Genomic DNA, 15,650 nt, shown 5'->3' with positions numbered 1-15,650 from the left:
AAGTTTATAAGCATTCTGCAGTACAGACTATCTCTGAAATTTATTCACAATATGATCAGGACAGCTGGGATGTATCTAAAGGGAACTTGGAAGGCTACATACTTGTGGCCAGATGCTTTGCACAGTGATAATTTCATGCTGGAGAACTGAACTGTTTGTGAGCCCCTGAGTGCTACTGGTATTTGTGCAATGAAACTTCCCTTTCTTACTGCCAGTTCATTTAAACATGTTGCGATCTGCAGCTGCAGACATACAGTGATACCACAGTCACTGGTAAAGTGCATCAAATAAATTGCACAACATTCAGTGCCCCAAATCCTAACCCTATATATTCAGCTGACTGAAGAAAGATAAAAGCCCTTGCAGAGCCCTGGCAGTCTAGTCAGTAGAGGGCAGTGGTGTGCCCCCATAACTTATACATAAGTTACTAAATATGTACTTTAGCAAGTGAAATGGTATAACACTGTTTTTAGATACTGTTTTGGATTTTGCACGTGGGAGGAGACTATTCTATTTTTTAGATGGATTGATTTTCATTACATGTTTACCTTGAGACAAATCTTGAAGCCCTTACTCATGCATAAAACTCCCATTAAAGTAAAGGCTGAATAATAATTAAAAAAAACCCTTTCCAGATCTGGCATTATAGCAACTTTAGAGCTGTTCCTATCAAATGCCCATTTAGTGCAGCTACAGCTTTTCTGAAGTTACACTTGTTTTAAACATTTCAAGACATATCCCCCGCTGAGGATCTGACCCAATTACTTTATATGTAATAATAATAGTACTTAGCTCTTATATAACACTTTTCATCAGTAGATCTCAAAGCATTTTACCAAGGAGGTCAGGATCAGATATATGGAATAATACACATCTGAACACAAGTACCACTCTGCCCCCATGTAGGTCTTCCTCTGCGTGTTTTAAGAGCAATTATTTCTTTTTAAATAGGCCTGATAGAACCGATTTGTCTGCCTAATTTTGGTGAACATTTTCCAGAAGGGAAAATGTGCTGGATATCAGGATGGGGAGCTACAGCAGAAGGAGGTGGGTATTTTGATGTCCATTATAAATTATATGCACTAAAAAGGGTCATGTGGAGTAAGTACAGTGTTTGGCAGTTGCAGTATACAGCATTAAATCTTCAGAAAAATCTGGAAATCAAAGCTATTCCTAAATATAGCAATAATCTAGGGTAAAATTCACCCATGTGCAGAGGGTCCAAAAAAGGCATATGCACCACTTAAAGCCTCAAAGTAGGGTTATGCACAGGGCTGAATTTTATCTCTAGCAAATACTACCCAGAGTATTATTAATTTACCTAATTTGATTGGTTTCATTGTTTCTAACCTCAAGTAGAGGAAGTACAGCATGATCCAAGAACCAAATGTACATTGTCTACATTGATGTACTTTAGAGCTGGCTGGATAACAAAGAAAATGTGAATTTACAATGAATCATGGGCGTCATCGTATTCATCAACCACTGGATGAATCACTCCATGAAAGTGAATGTTTTTGAATACTAACACTGTTCATTAGTCACCTCTTTAAAATGTTTCAATCATTCAGTCAGAGAGCAGAAACACTATGGGACCTAGGTAAAGCCAAGGTGAGAGGTGCCCTAGGAAAATCAAAGGAAGAGAGAGAGGCAACCAACCACACAACATGAACAGCGAACAGTCAAAGCAAAAAGCTTGTGAACAACACCTATTGTGGAAACGATTTATCCAAACAATTTGGTCAATAGTTACAAATTATGTATACACTCAAAGAAAATTAGGCTTATTTGCAAATAATTTGCTAACTAAACAGGGGGCTGAATTAACAAGTATTGTTTGTAATGAATAGTTTGACTAGCTCTGAAGTTCTTTATATCATCATCAGTTGTCAAGTTTGTAGAGCCACATAATGCACAACTTTCACGGCTATATGCTGTAGCTCGTTATTGGGTAACGTAGGCAAGTGACAGGACATCTAGATTTCCTGTTTGTGTATTATCATATTAAGGTTAAACCATATTCTTTTATCCTTGTCTTGCTAATTCTTCATATCCTTAAACTTTTGTTCTTTACTATAAGACATTGGTTTCAAGAAAATAATAGCACTGTACAAACTGTAGGACTTTAAAAAAAAGAGAATTATCTATGTTTTTAAACAGGTGATACTTCAGAGACCATGAATTTTGCTGGTGTTCCTTTGATTTCTAATAAGGTTTGCAATCACAGGGACGTCTATGGGGGAATCATAACTTCTTCAATGCTTTGTGCAGGTTTTTTAAAGGGAGGTGTGGACACCTGCCAGGTATGGAAGTTTCTTAACTACAATTGTATTGGTTAACATTGGTTGTAAAAATAAGAGTAATACATTATCATGAGACAACTCCCTTCTTTTTTCTCAGGAAATATTTGCAGATATTTACTATGTGTGTATAAGAGATACTGTGACTGTTTGCATTCATAACGTATGGTTCCCTTCCTTCTTTTAATCTATGTACTTTACTGGCTACAGGAGAAGGTAAATTTACAGTTCCAAAGAAAAATGTACTTAAGATATTTTCAAACTTCTCTTATGTGCTTAAGCATGGTGCCATCCACTCTGTGCCCTGCTCACACCATTGGCAAGGTGAAGAGTTCTCATTTAAAACAGTTCATAAGAGCTGCAAGGTGCAGAAACTCCATGGTTAACATACAGCAACAAGAGCATTTGAGAAATGGAAATGTGTAAATCTGGAAGAGAACTAGATTTGGAAAAAACTAAAACTAGATAACTCAGAGGATTGGTAATGAACTATGGAGTCTTTCACAATATCTATAAATCACTGGCTCAAATCCAGCCCAGGTTAGTGATCAAAAGTCATTAAATATTTGTATTATGGTAGCACCCACAAAAACAATACATTACAAAGTGTCTTTACCAAAGTGGGCCACTATGTGGCCAGTGATCATAGGGATACCGAAAGCTTTGTTGGCGCAGTAAGATCACCAGTGATGGACATAAACTGAACATCCAGCCAGGCTATCTTAAGGACCTAGCTAGAGTTTGATCCGGATGGCCCTTGATCTGCAAGGAGGTTACATCCCCTTGGGATTTGCCCTAGTGATGATGATGAGCACCCACAATGTACTACTGTGTGCTGTCTAAATATAGAGTAATACTAGTAATACTGCCCTGCCCTAAGAAGCTCACAAATGAAAGGCAAGGGAGAGGGATAAAATGTACCAGTTTACTAGCCCTGCTGTTTGCACTGAATATTCATGTTTGGAAGTAGCATTCCCTGACGTAAAGAGCTCCCTCTGGAACTGCTGACAGTGTTGAATTAAATAGAAAAAGAGATGGGCTTAATACATATGGAATAGTTAGAATGCCTTCAAGTGCTGTCATCATTGTCGAACCATGGACATACTAGTAGCACTGTAGATCAGAAATTTGACTATTCACATCTATTATTCTGTGTTCATACAGTTAATGGCAGAATGGGGCTTCAATCTTAGTTAGTTCCTAGACATGACCATAATAAACAAAGGAAATTCTACCCGGAAAGCAGTACTTCAGAGTCACTGGGTCAGGCAGCCCTGGTTGGCAGGTGTAGCAACGCAACTTCATGGATGGCATTTCCAGAAGTGAATCATTCATGATAGGTCCTCTTGGGCCTCAGCATACCGACATGTAAATTGATATTTGTGGATTTCCCATGAACAGTTAGGAAAAGCAGATACCCAATCCCTATGCAACTCTAAATAGATTCTTTATCGATCTATCCCAAAGAATCCTCAAGTAATCTTTGTTCCAACCCGATAAAGACCTTCAGGGCTTCTACTTCTCAAACCATTAAACAGTGAGAAAATCATGTGGCGACAGTGCCCCACAATTGTAGGAGCACTGAACACTGCTGACATCTGCTCTGGGAGTCTTTGATTTGACTGTCGAATGTAGTGTGAATGCTTAGTAGAGCTGAGCAAAAATCAGAATTGCCATCCCATGAGAAATTCTGATCTTTCAATATTTGTTTTTATCTTGAATTGGGACAATAAGTTGAAATATCAAAATTTTTCAAAGAACAAAGAAGTTCTGAAAATTTTTGATTTGGCACTTTCAACGTTTTACATCAAAACAAAACATTTCAACGTTCCCAAATAGAAATAGTTTGGTTTGTTGAACTGACCCAAAATACTTTGTTTCAAGTCAGTTCAACATTAAACTACATTTCCCTATTATGGTGCATTTTCTTATGGGAATTGTAGTTCAAGTTGCCAGATGCCTCCATTCTTCTCTATGGGCCAAGCTCCCTGGCCTGACTACATTTCTGTTATGGCTCCTGTAGTCATGCGACTCCCATTATGCACCTTGCTGCTCAGTGAGAACATCGTTGCATCATAGGAGATGTAATCAGTCAGGACGCTCAGCCCATGAGAGAGAATGGGGGCCTGAATGACAATTCCCATGAGGCAACGCATCACAATAGGGAAATGCAGTTTAATGTTGAACTGACTCTAAATGAAGATTGTTCAATATTGGGTTTGTTCAACAACTCAAAATATTTTGATTCAAGTTGAACCAACTGAAAACAAAATATGCCATTTTGATTTTCCTAATGAAAACTTTCAACAAACTAAAAAATTTCCATAGGAAAATTTTGATTTCATGGAAACTGCATTTTTTGTGAGAAAATCATTCCCATGGAAGATTCTCTACCAGTTCTAACACCTACTACATCTTTGCACATATGAATGAGAAATGACAGATAACACTTTTTCACAATAAAGAGAGAGGTAATTTCATGTGTACTTGTCTACCCTATAGAAAAGCCACTTGTCTGTGAAAATCAAAGTCCCTGTAATGTATGTTTTTCGTAAGATTCAGAAGGGAGAGGAATTAAGAAACTCTTTTAACCAGTCTTACTTGCTATACTCCAAAATAAATAGCTCCTCTAATTGTTTCTTTTTTGGAGATGCTGACCATTTGTTTTATTTCTTTGGTCCTTCAGGGAGATAGCGGGGGACCCTTAGCTTGTAAAGATATGAACACCTGGAAGCTAGTAGGAACTACCAGTTTTGGGATGGGCTGTGCAGAAGTAAATAAACCAGGAGTCTACAGCCGTACCACCTCATTTCTTGACTGGATACATGAACAAATGGAGGTTTGTTTTTCCCCTCCCATCTTTTGTCTGGTAATTAGATTTTGCTCTTTCTTCAAGTAGGTCTATTGCTCAGAATGAGAGGACTCCAACAACGCCTGTACAGGCAGTGCAGCTATCTTACTAGGGCAGTCAACATTTTAGTTGTATTTGGGAGACACAAAGAGAATGGCAGGGATGACCACTTAGGGAATTGCTAATGGTAGCTGATGATGTGAAGATGTTTTATTTCTCAAAAAGAAAAATAAGCTTTAGCAATAAAGTATATATTTCACTTTTATAATTTCTTACAAAGTGGATTACCAGTTTCTGGACTTTGTTTAAATCTGATATAATTGTGCCTCGGTAATAGCTTGATATATTATTGGTGGGGGTGGTAGCACTGCCTACGATTAAGGTTGCCCAACACTCTTCATTATAAGACCCTGTTTTTCAGTAATTTATAACTTTGCCAATCTCTAATTGCTTGAGTTGAAATTATCCATGCTGGGTGTCTACCTCAGGCTGAATTTTTTGGAACATTTGAGCCAAAACAGTTCAACCATTTCTGAGAACAAGGCTAAGGGAAAAAAATCATTGTTTTGCTCAAGTTAAAAAATTCTGGTGACCTTTTCTTTGAACTGCTTGATCACCCCCATGCTTTAGAGAAGGAACTTGAAATTTGCAGAGGAGTGGCCTTTGTGTCAGGGATGTGTCTTTTACTATCCCTGTAAAATTCTGCCCAAATTTGGCCAAATCATAGTTTAGCTTTAGAAAAATCATAGTTCACACATGCTGAATAGAGACCTCAGATTTTAGCAGCTAAATTCCCTGATGATTCCATCTGCACTGACCATGCTATATCACAGGAGTTTCCCCACAACTGCAGCTTTGGATGGCTGTGGGCTGTACTGGGTACCACACACCTGAACACTTGAGAGTGTATAGCTTGTCTCTCCTGTGCTCCCAATGTCCCCCTTTGCTGTTTTTCACAGCTTCATCCGATCCATTCTCCTAAGGGTTTCCATTTGAATGGGGCATCATCAATGTTTAACAACCTACATTGTCCCTGGTCTGGAAGAGAAGTGCTACAGCCCTGATGGCAGATGGTGGATTCTGCATACACAGAGCGATTCAATGATCCAGCAATTTCATAAAATCAACCAGAATTATTAAGTTGCACGTAGATTCCCCAAGTTGTCACAAAGACAATACCCTTAAAGGGCTAAACATGGCAAGGCCAGAAGCCATGCACTGTCTATGGATGTGGCATTTGCATGTACATTCCATTTTCTAATGCAAAACTTCATTTAGACTCAGTCAAACTCGGTCTCAGATTTCTAGAGGCACACACATGCTTTACTAAACCTCTGTTGGCTGTAGTCATAATGAAATAACCCTATACTACCTGAGGAGAGTCAGTTGTGTTGTTTAATAAGGTATTTTCTCAACATTAAGACTAGGTTTTCACCCCGCACCCTCACCCCTATTAATGACACATCCTAATGGGGAGGAAATGAAACCACATCAGGCCTTGTCAGAATGTAGCTGATCTATTATTAACCTGAATGAGTTACACCCTGAGGAATATTACACATTGCCAATTAAACTTGAATTAGTGAGAAGTGTCCCCACCCTAGCAATAAAACCAAAACCCTGCCTAGCACCTAATACCAACCACCTGCACCCATACACAGTACTTCCATCAGCCCTACTAATGTGCCCTTCAGCCTCCTCATACAGCACCAGAGCTCCCACATTTAGCCCCTGTTGTTCTGTCCCCCACCTTCAATCCCCAGCAAGGTTGAGAACCACTGTATTAAAGCATTCAAAAGTATCAATGACATTTGGTGAGCAGAATGTTGTTTGTTCAGATTCTCAGTAAATAGAATGGGAGTTAGTCTGTACCTTCTTTCAGCGCAGGGTATATTTTTCTGAAGAGTTCTTACTACGATCTAGAATTAGAGGTAATTTCAGCAGTCATTTACTGTGCCACGTGGATTAAAGAAATCATGTGACTTTAGAATCATTTCATGAAGCAGTAAGATGAATATTTTAAAAGATGCAAAAATGGTTTTTATTTTCAGAGAGAAGAACTGCGAACCTGAAGATAGCACTGATTCACTGAACTTTTGAAACTTGATTTCAAATTCCTGCTCCACAGAATCATGTACCCCATCCCACTGACTCTTATATAGTATTTTATATTAACAGCAATTACTTTCTATCATCTCTTCATTGGTACTCAGAACTTACTGTATTTAATGAAAAAGAACAATGGTCTCTTCTGGTTGCATTCAGCCCCTTTCAGATGTAAAAGGCAAGTAGGATTTGGGATGATGTGCATGTATGCTTTTTGGCACCTACACGTCTCATGTAAAGAAAAAGCAGCAAGAAGACCGATAATACAGAGTGCTACCGGGATTAAAAATTGACTTGGGTGATACTAGCAGAAAAATTGCAGAGGAGGAAATTCAAATCAGTGACTATTTTTATACTTCCTTTCCAGGGATTAGAGTACAAGAAGTTTATTCTCCTCCTAGATCTGTGCACATTCAAGTTAAATATGCCACTACACAGCTATCATCAGATTTCTTTGTTAACTAAATTGACAGAAACAAATATCTGGCGATTTTTCAAGTATATTCCGTTCTCATTATTAAGAGAGCTCTAGGCCAGATCCACTTGTAACTTGCTGAAAATATACCTTGGTTTGACTCAGATATTTCATGGTGTTGTAAATGATTGGCTCTGAAATCAGCGAAACACAGCTTTGAATTTTGCACATAAATTCTGAGACTGTCTTGAAGATAGTTTATCAGAGTCTCCTTTATTGCTTTTTGATGTGTTATTAAATTAAACACACATGTTGCTACAACTAAAACATGCCATACAGCACGATAGCACAGCATATGCTGTGACACAGTATGGTACAGAACCACAGAAATGTCTGGCCGGAAGGGACCTTGAGAGATTATCTAGTTCAGCCTCCTGCACTGAGGCAGGACTAAGTAAACCCAGACCATCTATGACCATCTATAAATATATCTAGTGTTTCAAAGTCACAATATATAGAAATTACACAAGATAGCCCACAAAAGCTCTCTCCAGAGAGAGGGGGTAGGTTTTGTATTGTCTATGCACCTTACCCAAAATAGCATTCTGCATGAATCGGTTTCACAAAGATAACCAGCTTATGAGGGGGAAAGGCATATAAAGTGCTGCTGTGGTTTCCTGACTTACAAGCTATTAAACAGCTGCCTCTTGTGGTTATGTTACAAAATACCCAGTATTTTATATCCGCTCTTTGTAAAATTATAGCAAAGTAGGTATTTCTTATTTTAGAAAGCAGTTGTGAGGGGCTGGATAGCTCAAGTAGATGATAATGATAATGATGTAGAGAAGTTTTAATCACTGGTTCAAAGCTGGTCGAAGCTAATACCACCACTGGATGGCTGACTGCAGGACGGTATGTTTTTAATGAGGTCTGGTCACAGGCAAGTTGCCAGCTGATAGTTATCCACATCACAAAAACCCTTCCTGGCCTTCTCAGCAGAGAGCAAAAGGATGAAATCGGAACTACCCTGTCACCTGTGGAGATTAGGTCAAAGTTCAGAGACAATGGTAAAACAATGTGAGGGAGTTTGAACTGTCACTGCCCATATTGTGCTGTGGATACACCGAATACTTTGGTTACAAAGGTGGCTATTCTAGTAACTTTCACCAGGACTAAATGTACATAAAAGAAAACTGCAGTGCAGCAGAAATAGTATTTCTAAAGACCACATTTAGTTACAAAGAATAATAAATTATTCAATTAAAATATATTAAGTTTCAGAAATAAGAACAACTGTAAGCTGCGATTTTGACATTTAGTGGGAAATTAGGACGGAAAGAATTCAGACTTCATTGTGAATCAGAGTTCCAAAGTTACTTTATGGTTTAATTGTTATTAATTTCTCATTTGGTTATTCTAATAGATCTAATCAGTCTGATGTATTATTAAAATGGCAAACACCAAGAGACATACCAGTACCATTCACTGAACTGAGACAGTGATATATTTCTAGAAACTGCTTTGAAATTCCTTTTAAACTATTATTATTTACTAAGATTATATAATAATCACTTGCAGTTTTCCTTTAAATTAAAAAATACTAATACAAAGTTCAGATGACAATCCTTGAAAGAGAAAGTGAGATGTAAAGATGAAAAAAATATAAGGATGGGTTAAGTGGGAAGGGGGTTGACTTTAAGGGATGGGGGCTAGCCTGAGAAAAAGACTTCAAGATATGGTCTAATAATTCTAGTAACTGAAAATTCTCCACGAGGTAACTGAATTTCTAGTCTCTACATGTGCAGTTTTGCAGTTGTGGTTAAAGTCTAATTTGCAGGATGATTTTAGGACCATATTGTATAGGTGTAAAACATCTAAATACCATACTGGCATGTTTTCAGTTCTTGCCTCTCACCATCACTTCTATTCTTTTCATCCAATGGCTATTTTAAAAATATGCACAACCCTTCCCCGCCCCCACCCCCTCCCCCCCAAAAAGGGGGCTGGGGGTGAAGAGGCTTCAGTTTAATTGGGTTTTCTCTATTATTCCCTGATAAGTGCCTCAGTGTTTGAAAATCTTTGTACTAAAGACATGTATATTTGTTACATTATTAAACAAGCTGATTAAGCAGCTTAAAAATTGGTAACTCACAATTGAAAGAACTGGGATTGACACAGGATTACATTACAGTCAAAGTATCCCTTAGATAGATGACACACTTGGTGTGACATGCTATGTGTAAGGATACACAGACAGCAACACCTTAAAAAAAAAAAAAAAGGCTACAGTCTCAGCAAACTGATTAGTGGTTTTAGGGTTAAATGTTTCAGAGTTAAATGTGAAGCATGTTTCAAAAAAATCTTTCACCATCATCAGTGGATGGCAGGAGAGAACCACAGACTTCATTAAACCGAAGGAGGCAAGGTTTAAAATGTGCTACCATAATCTGGTAATTATAAAATGGAAAATTGTATTTGCCTTTGGCCCACCAAGAATTCATTTTTTTTGCTTAAGATGTTCAAAAGAAAATGAGACACACGTGTTTGATTCTTTTTTAGGTTAATGAATGACAGCTGTTTTGCTGTTGTTTTTCCTTAAAAAAAAGAAAAAAGAAAGATAAGAATGTACACGTTTGGTACTGCAGCAAATAAGGGAGTTTTGAGACAAGCACCTGGTTTTACATACTATTCCTATTCTATGTTGGTAAACCCTTCATACACATGTTTTTGCAGAGGTGATCCTGAAAATGTTTCGGTGTTTATGTGTGGGAGGGGGGGCTTGTGCTGAATTACTTCTCACTTGTCTAGTTCTGTGTTAGCCTGAGAACACAGATGCAAGAACTGCATACTGCAATTTTTAAAAAGGGCAGAGAAGCCTCAACCAACCCTTTTACAGGGCTCTAGGGAGCTGAAACTGACAAAAAGTGAGAGCAACAGGGGAGTAGTTTGAACTCCTATACCCCATGCGCCTCACTGCAAACCTATAGGATTTAACTGTTGTGTTGCTGACTAATGCCTCAGAGCAGCATTTGGGTGTAGTCTAATCATCAAGGGACATGCTGTGTCTGATATCTCTATTAAAAGCCTACCTTCTGCAGGTACATCTGTGAAAGTGAAATGAATTATATTAAAGAAATAGAATGAATTAAAGAATGCATGAACCCCTGGAACAATACTTAAAATGGTGAAATCTGAGTTGATGAAGGTGTCATTTTGGGAAATAAACAAGTGATTTAAGGAAAGAGAGTGATAAGTTAACTCTACAGAGGCTGAAAAGAATTAAGCAGTTAAACCTTGTAAAAATGTTAAAAAGGACCTTGGAAAAACTGAGGTACACCACCTCATGGATTTAATGACTGAACAGTGGGATAATTTCCCCATAACTCTTAAAAGATAGAAGCCATTGAAACCTGGCCTGCCTATAGAACAAAAACACTGGAAAATATGGAGGTAATTCCTCTTGTCTTGCCTGCAATCAGCAAGGGTATTTGTGAAAGAAAGGAATATTTTCAGCAATAATGAATGCCATCCCAAAAGGGGTATAAAAATGTTATTTTTTGTCTTTCAGAAAAAGCTGATACCAGCTACAGGACAACCTAATACAGAAACATATAAAAGTGGGTATGATTATCCATGCCTGTTGCTCTGAATCCCTGTAGTAAAGACATCTCACTAGGATCCTGTATGTGGGATAAAATGAATAATGAGACCAAAGTACTGTATAATGGGCTATGTGTATGTGTTAATTCTTGGGGAAAAGTGTTTTAAAAGAATGGAAGTGTTGGCAACCTTCCAATAGACAAATGTAAATGTAATGTAAGTACTGTGTCTACAAAAGGTAAAAAGGTAACATAGTTCCTAAAACAAACAAAAAGGCAATGTGGGAAACCGAACCATTCATATTATACATGCAAATGGCAACATATTAAGAATTGCCACTGCAGAAAGACATAACAGCTTACCATTGGTATAACATATTTTCTGAATGGTCTCCCACAACTAATGGCATACTAATGTTACTAACCCTAATTGTTTTTGGTTTTAAATTGTATGTGGGTTTAATTGGAATGTTTGAGATGTGTTGTTGGATAAAACAAATGTATGCAAAGCTAGAGCCACAGGCCCAAATCACCTCCCAGTATTTTCTATTACGTGGACTAAATAAGAAGTGACACTGGCGATTAATAATCTTAGTGTCAAAAGGGGGATATGTAGGAGCAGGATAAGAATTAATGTGTGATTTGATTTCATCCTGTCAGCCACCCTTTTTGAATAGCAGAAAGGAATGACAGACCAGAACAATCCTTATGACTGATTATGGTCACCCTTTTGTTTTAGAATAAGTTATATTGTCTACTATGGTTTCCTATATGTATTACAAAGTAGGCACTCTAGTTATATATACATTTCTTTGTTTTAAGGTTTAGTAAGTAAGAAACAGGATTCTCTATTGTGTCTATGTTAAGTAGATTAGAGGAACATTAAAGGCCTGGGTCTCAATGTAAATTGTCTTGGTTATTGATTGTAAAACTTAGCAAGGTTTTAATTTGCAATGCCTTTTTGCTCGCTATAAAATACTACTGTTTGTATTCTCAATCTGTTTGTGTGAATGAGGAATGTATGCATCAGAAAAAGATAAGGTGTGAAGGCCATTGTTATAGCCAGAGTCAAGGAAAAAGAAGTAAAGAGACTTAAAGGACATCAAAGAATCATCAGCTACTGCTTACTATCCAGACGGTTGTTAAACTGTCTGGCATCACAGCATGGATACATGCTTTGCAGTGTAAGAAGGCACCACCCCCAGCGAACCAATCATCACCTCAGTATCACGCAGAGTCAATTTTGACTCCAGAAGAAGACTTAGAGGAACAGCCTGCAATAGCTTACCATCTATGCTCTCGTAAGGGTTGCCAGAAGCAGACGACGACCTAAAGCAAAGCCCAAAAAGAAGCAGTAGTGAGCCCAGCGCCTGCTGCCTGGTGGATGTAAAACCGTGACTGCGGTTCCCTCAGTTGAGGTTGTCAGAACCAGAAGGACCTTGCCTCCAACATGCACCTCTGATAGCGCCTGTTCTTTGGCGGCTGGTGTCTTAAGGTCTGGGGAGTCCACAATGACAATTCTTTTATCCAGCAGGAAGTGTGGATAGCTCAGACCCTTAATATTTCTAATCGCTGGGTCTGCAGCCACATCCCAGCCCACTCTCAAGCTGGTGTTCCTGTCCTGGCAATCCCACTCAATTCCCCAGACCTCACTGGAGGACCTCGTCTGTTTAACAAAACATGGAACAATAATGACACTTGGGAAGCAGTGGGAATAAATGTATCTAAATGGATAAGTGTGGTGGAGGGAAAAGGTTATTGCTGTTGGGTGTGTAATGGGACAGGGCTGGATCTGGGAAAAAGCCGTTGCCTTCAGCATATTGTGGCCAATGGTGTATGGGATTATTCGAACAAAACTAAAAAGTGGCAGGCTGGGAATGGGGATATGAAATTTTTTCTTGACCTGAGGATCAAACAGAAAAATCAATTTCATATTCCCCCTACAGTAAGCTTAGTGAAAACAATACAATCTTTCAACACCATGCAAAAAGGCTCCTGAGGTTACAAGTAGTAGTTGAAATAATGGCAAATGAAACCGGAGAGAGTTTAAAAAACCCTGGCCAAAGAAACAGAGGCGATCTGACAGATGGCCCTCCAAAACAGTCAGGCATTGGACATAGTGCTGGCGGCCAAAGGAGGGACTTGTGCTCTCATTGGAAAAGAATGTTGTATGTTCATACCTGACGACACCAATGAGGTAATAGATCGCGTTAGTCACTTAGAACAAATCGCATATCTTCCCCATGAAGAGCCGAGTTCTTTATGGAAGTGGCTAAGTAACCTGTTCAATTTCTCTGGCATAGGAAACTGGTTGTTTCAGGGTGCCCTGACTATCCTGTTTGAAATCTTAATGATTTTATATGCTTTCAGCTAATCTCCTGTTGTATCCAGAATTGTGTAAGGTATGCCACCCAAATGACTGCCCCAAAACAGAGTGCTAATATGATGATTTCGAAATATCACTGATGAACGAAGAGATAAAGAACGATTAATATGTGGAAGCCAGTAATCATTGGTTTTTGCCTAAGCTTGACCAAAAGGAGGGATTGTGAAAGTGAAATGAATATTAAAGAAATAGAATGAATTAAAGAATGCTGTATGTACCTTTAAGTAGAAATGCTGCAAGCCAGGGGGCAGGAAAGCAGACATTAACTGCTTAATGAATTGCCCCACTTAAGGGCAATTGGTGAAGCATTTGCCTTAGATCTATAAGAGTTAATAAGGAAGCAGGATATGTATATTGTGCCCTTGCAAATTTTACAATTTTGCTCTCTCTGTCCCTTTGTTTAGTTCGCACCCTTTTATCTGTATAAATAAGACTGTTTGAATCTTGCATGAGGGCTCACATTATCTGAATGTATTAGCAGAGCGCTGTGCTAATAAAACAGAGTGGTCTGACAAACTATGAGTCCTGAGTCTAACTTTGACACATCTTTGGAAGCATTTCACCCTATGTATATTGGCTTTCTTCTTTTCAACAAAGAGCAGGCACATAGCAAGGGAAGCAGTATCTCACTTACATGTAACTGAAATCTAAGATTACACACAGTACAAGAAGATGCAAGCCAAATTCGTCTGTTTAACTTTAGGGTAGGTACAAGGTAGCCATAAGGCATGCTTACCTTGAGCGTACCTTGATCTGAAGAGACGCACCCAATATTCAACTTCAATCTCCATTTTCATGTAATCTAGGCTGAGCCGGCTACTGCTAGGCAGTTGTTGCTGGGATTTTTTTATGTTTGCTTTGTCTTTTTTGCAGTTTTCACGGCTGTTGGACACTAGTCTCGGTGACTGAATGAAAACTCACCTTTGCCAATTTGGAAACCAGCTGGCAAGTGACTTAATCCAAACCTCATATAGGGAAGGTAAAATACAACCTCACAGATTGCTCAGAAAAATGGTGGTCTGCCCTAGGGCCAGATCCAAATCTCATTGAAGTCAGTGGAGAAGCTCCTACTGATTTAAAAGGGAGCTGGATTTGAACCCTAGTCTTTATTTTCAGAAGTGCTTCGGAAATGTATCAAAGTCTTGGACATACAAAGTTATTATGAATAATCAGCAAAATGAGCAGTTAATTCAAGGCTACTTGCTGTATGCTTCTACAAGACATATTTCGTATGCCTTCAGTGTTTAATACATAATACACAGTGAAAATAACTTTAAAAGAAAATTAGGAGGTTTTACTACAAGGCCATCAAAGCAAGTTAATTATAGTAAAGGAGTAAATAAATCTTAACGAGGTGCATTTTTGTAATATCTGGGGTCTGATTCTGCTACATGTACTTATATCAAGTACCACACTCACTGACTGGATCACTTGCAGAGTATGGTACAGCTCACTGTGAGTGGAGAATGATCGGTCTCTAGCTGCTGTGAGACAGTGGTGGCACTTTGTTTTGAACTTAGAATTTGTTTGTGTGAGGATGATGGTAGCACCCAAAAGCCACAGTGGAGACTCGGGTCCCATTGTGTGAGGTGCTGTGCAAATATATGGACCATGGAAAACTTACAGTGTAAAGATGAGATGCAGCACATGAATGTGAAAATAGGAGGGTAACAGTAACAATGTCTTGCAGTTACATGGGCTCACAGTGCAAATAACGTGAAGGGTCTGATCATTTAAATTTGTAAAAATTCCCCCATCACATCATAATTCTGTCCCTCCCCCAAATTCATCAAGCCCCCTCCCTCCCAAGATCCCTTTACTCCCTTGTTTCTCAGCCAGTTGACTCTGGGATTGCAGCCTATTATCTTTGTATTTATTCATGGTTTTTCTCCCCTTCTATGCAAACCATCCTCCGACTACCCTTTACTTATGAATGTCTTTAAACAACAGCCTATCCCCAAAACTCCCTCAGAAGAAATATGTGTGTGCGGAG

The 15,650-nt window shown here is 38.6% G+C and overlaps 1 protein-coding gene across 1 annotated transcript in view; it reads left to right on the top strand.

The window, feature by feature from the left end:
* The window catches only part of TMPRSS3 (transmembrane serine protease 3), a 36,883-nt gene extending 22,317 nt beyond the window's left edge, over positions 1 to 14,566 (top strand). Inside the window, exons 10-13 of the mRNA XM_034771026.1 lie at positions 952 to 1,047; positions 2,161 to 2,303; positions 4,987 to 5,139; positions 14,531 to 14,566. Of these exons, the coding sequence (XP_034626917.1) occupies positions 952 to 1,047; positions 2,161 to 2,303; positions 4,987 to 5,139; positions 14,531 to 14,566 (428 nt within the window). The remainder of the gene's footprint in view (positions 1 to 951; positions 1,048 to 2,160; positions 2,304 to 4,986; positions 5,140 to 14,530) is intronic.
* The last annotated feature ends 1,084 nt before the right edge of the window (positions 14,567 to 15,650 follow it).

This window comes from Trachemys scripta, chromosome 1, assembly GCF_013100865.1.
Source record: "Trachemys scripta elegans isolate TJP31775 chromosome 1, CAS_Tse_1.0, whole genome shotgun sequence".
Lineage (NCBI taxonomy): Eukaryota > Metazoa > Chordata > Testudines > Emydidae > Trachemys > Trachemys scripta.
The sequence above is the reverse complement of the archived record's forward strand: the minus strand, read 5'-3'. Positions and strand labels throughout refer to the sequence as shown.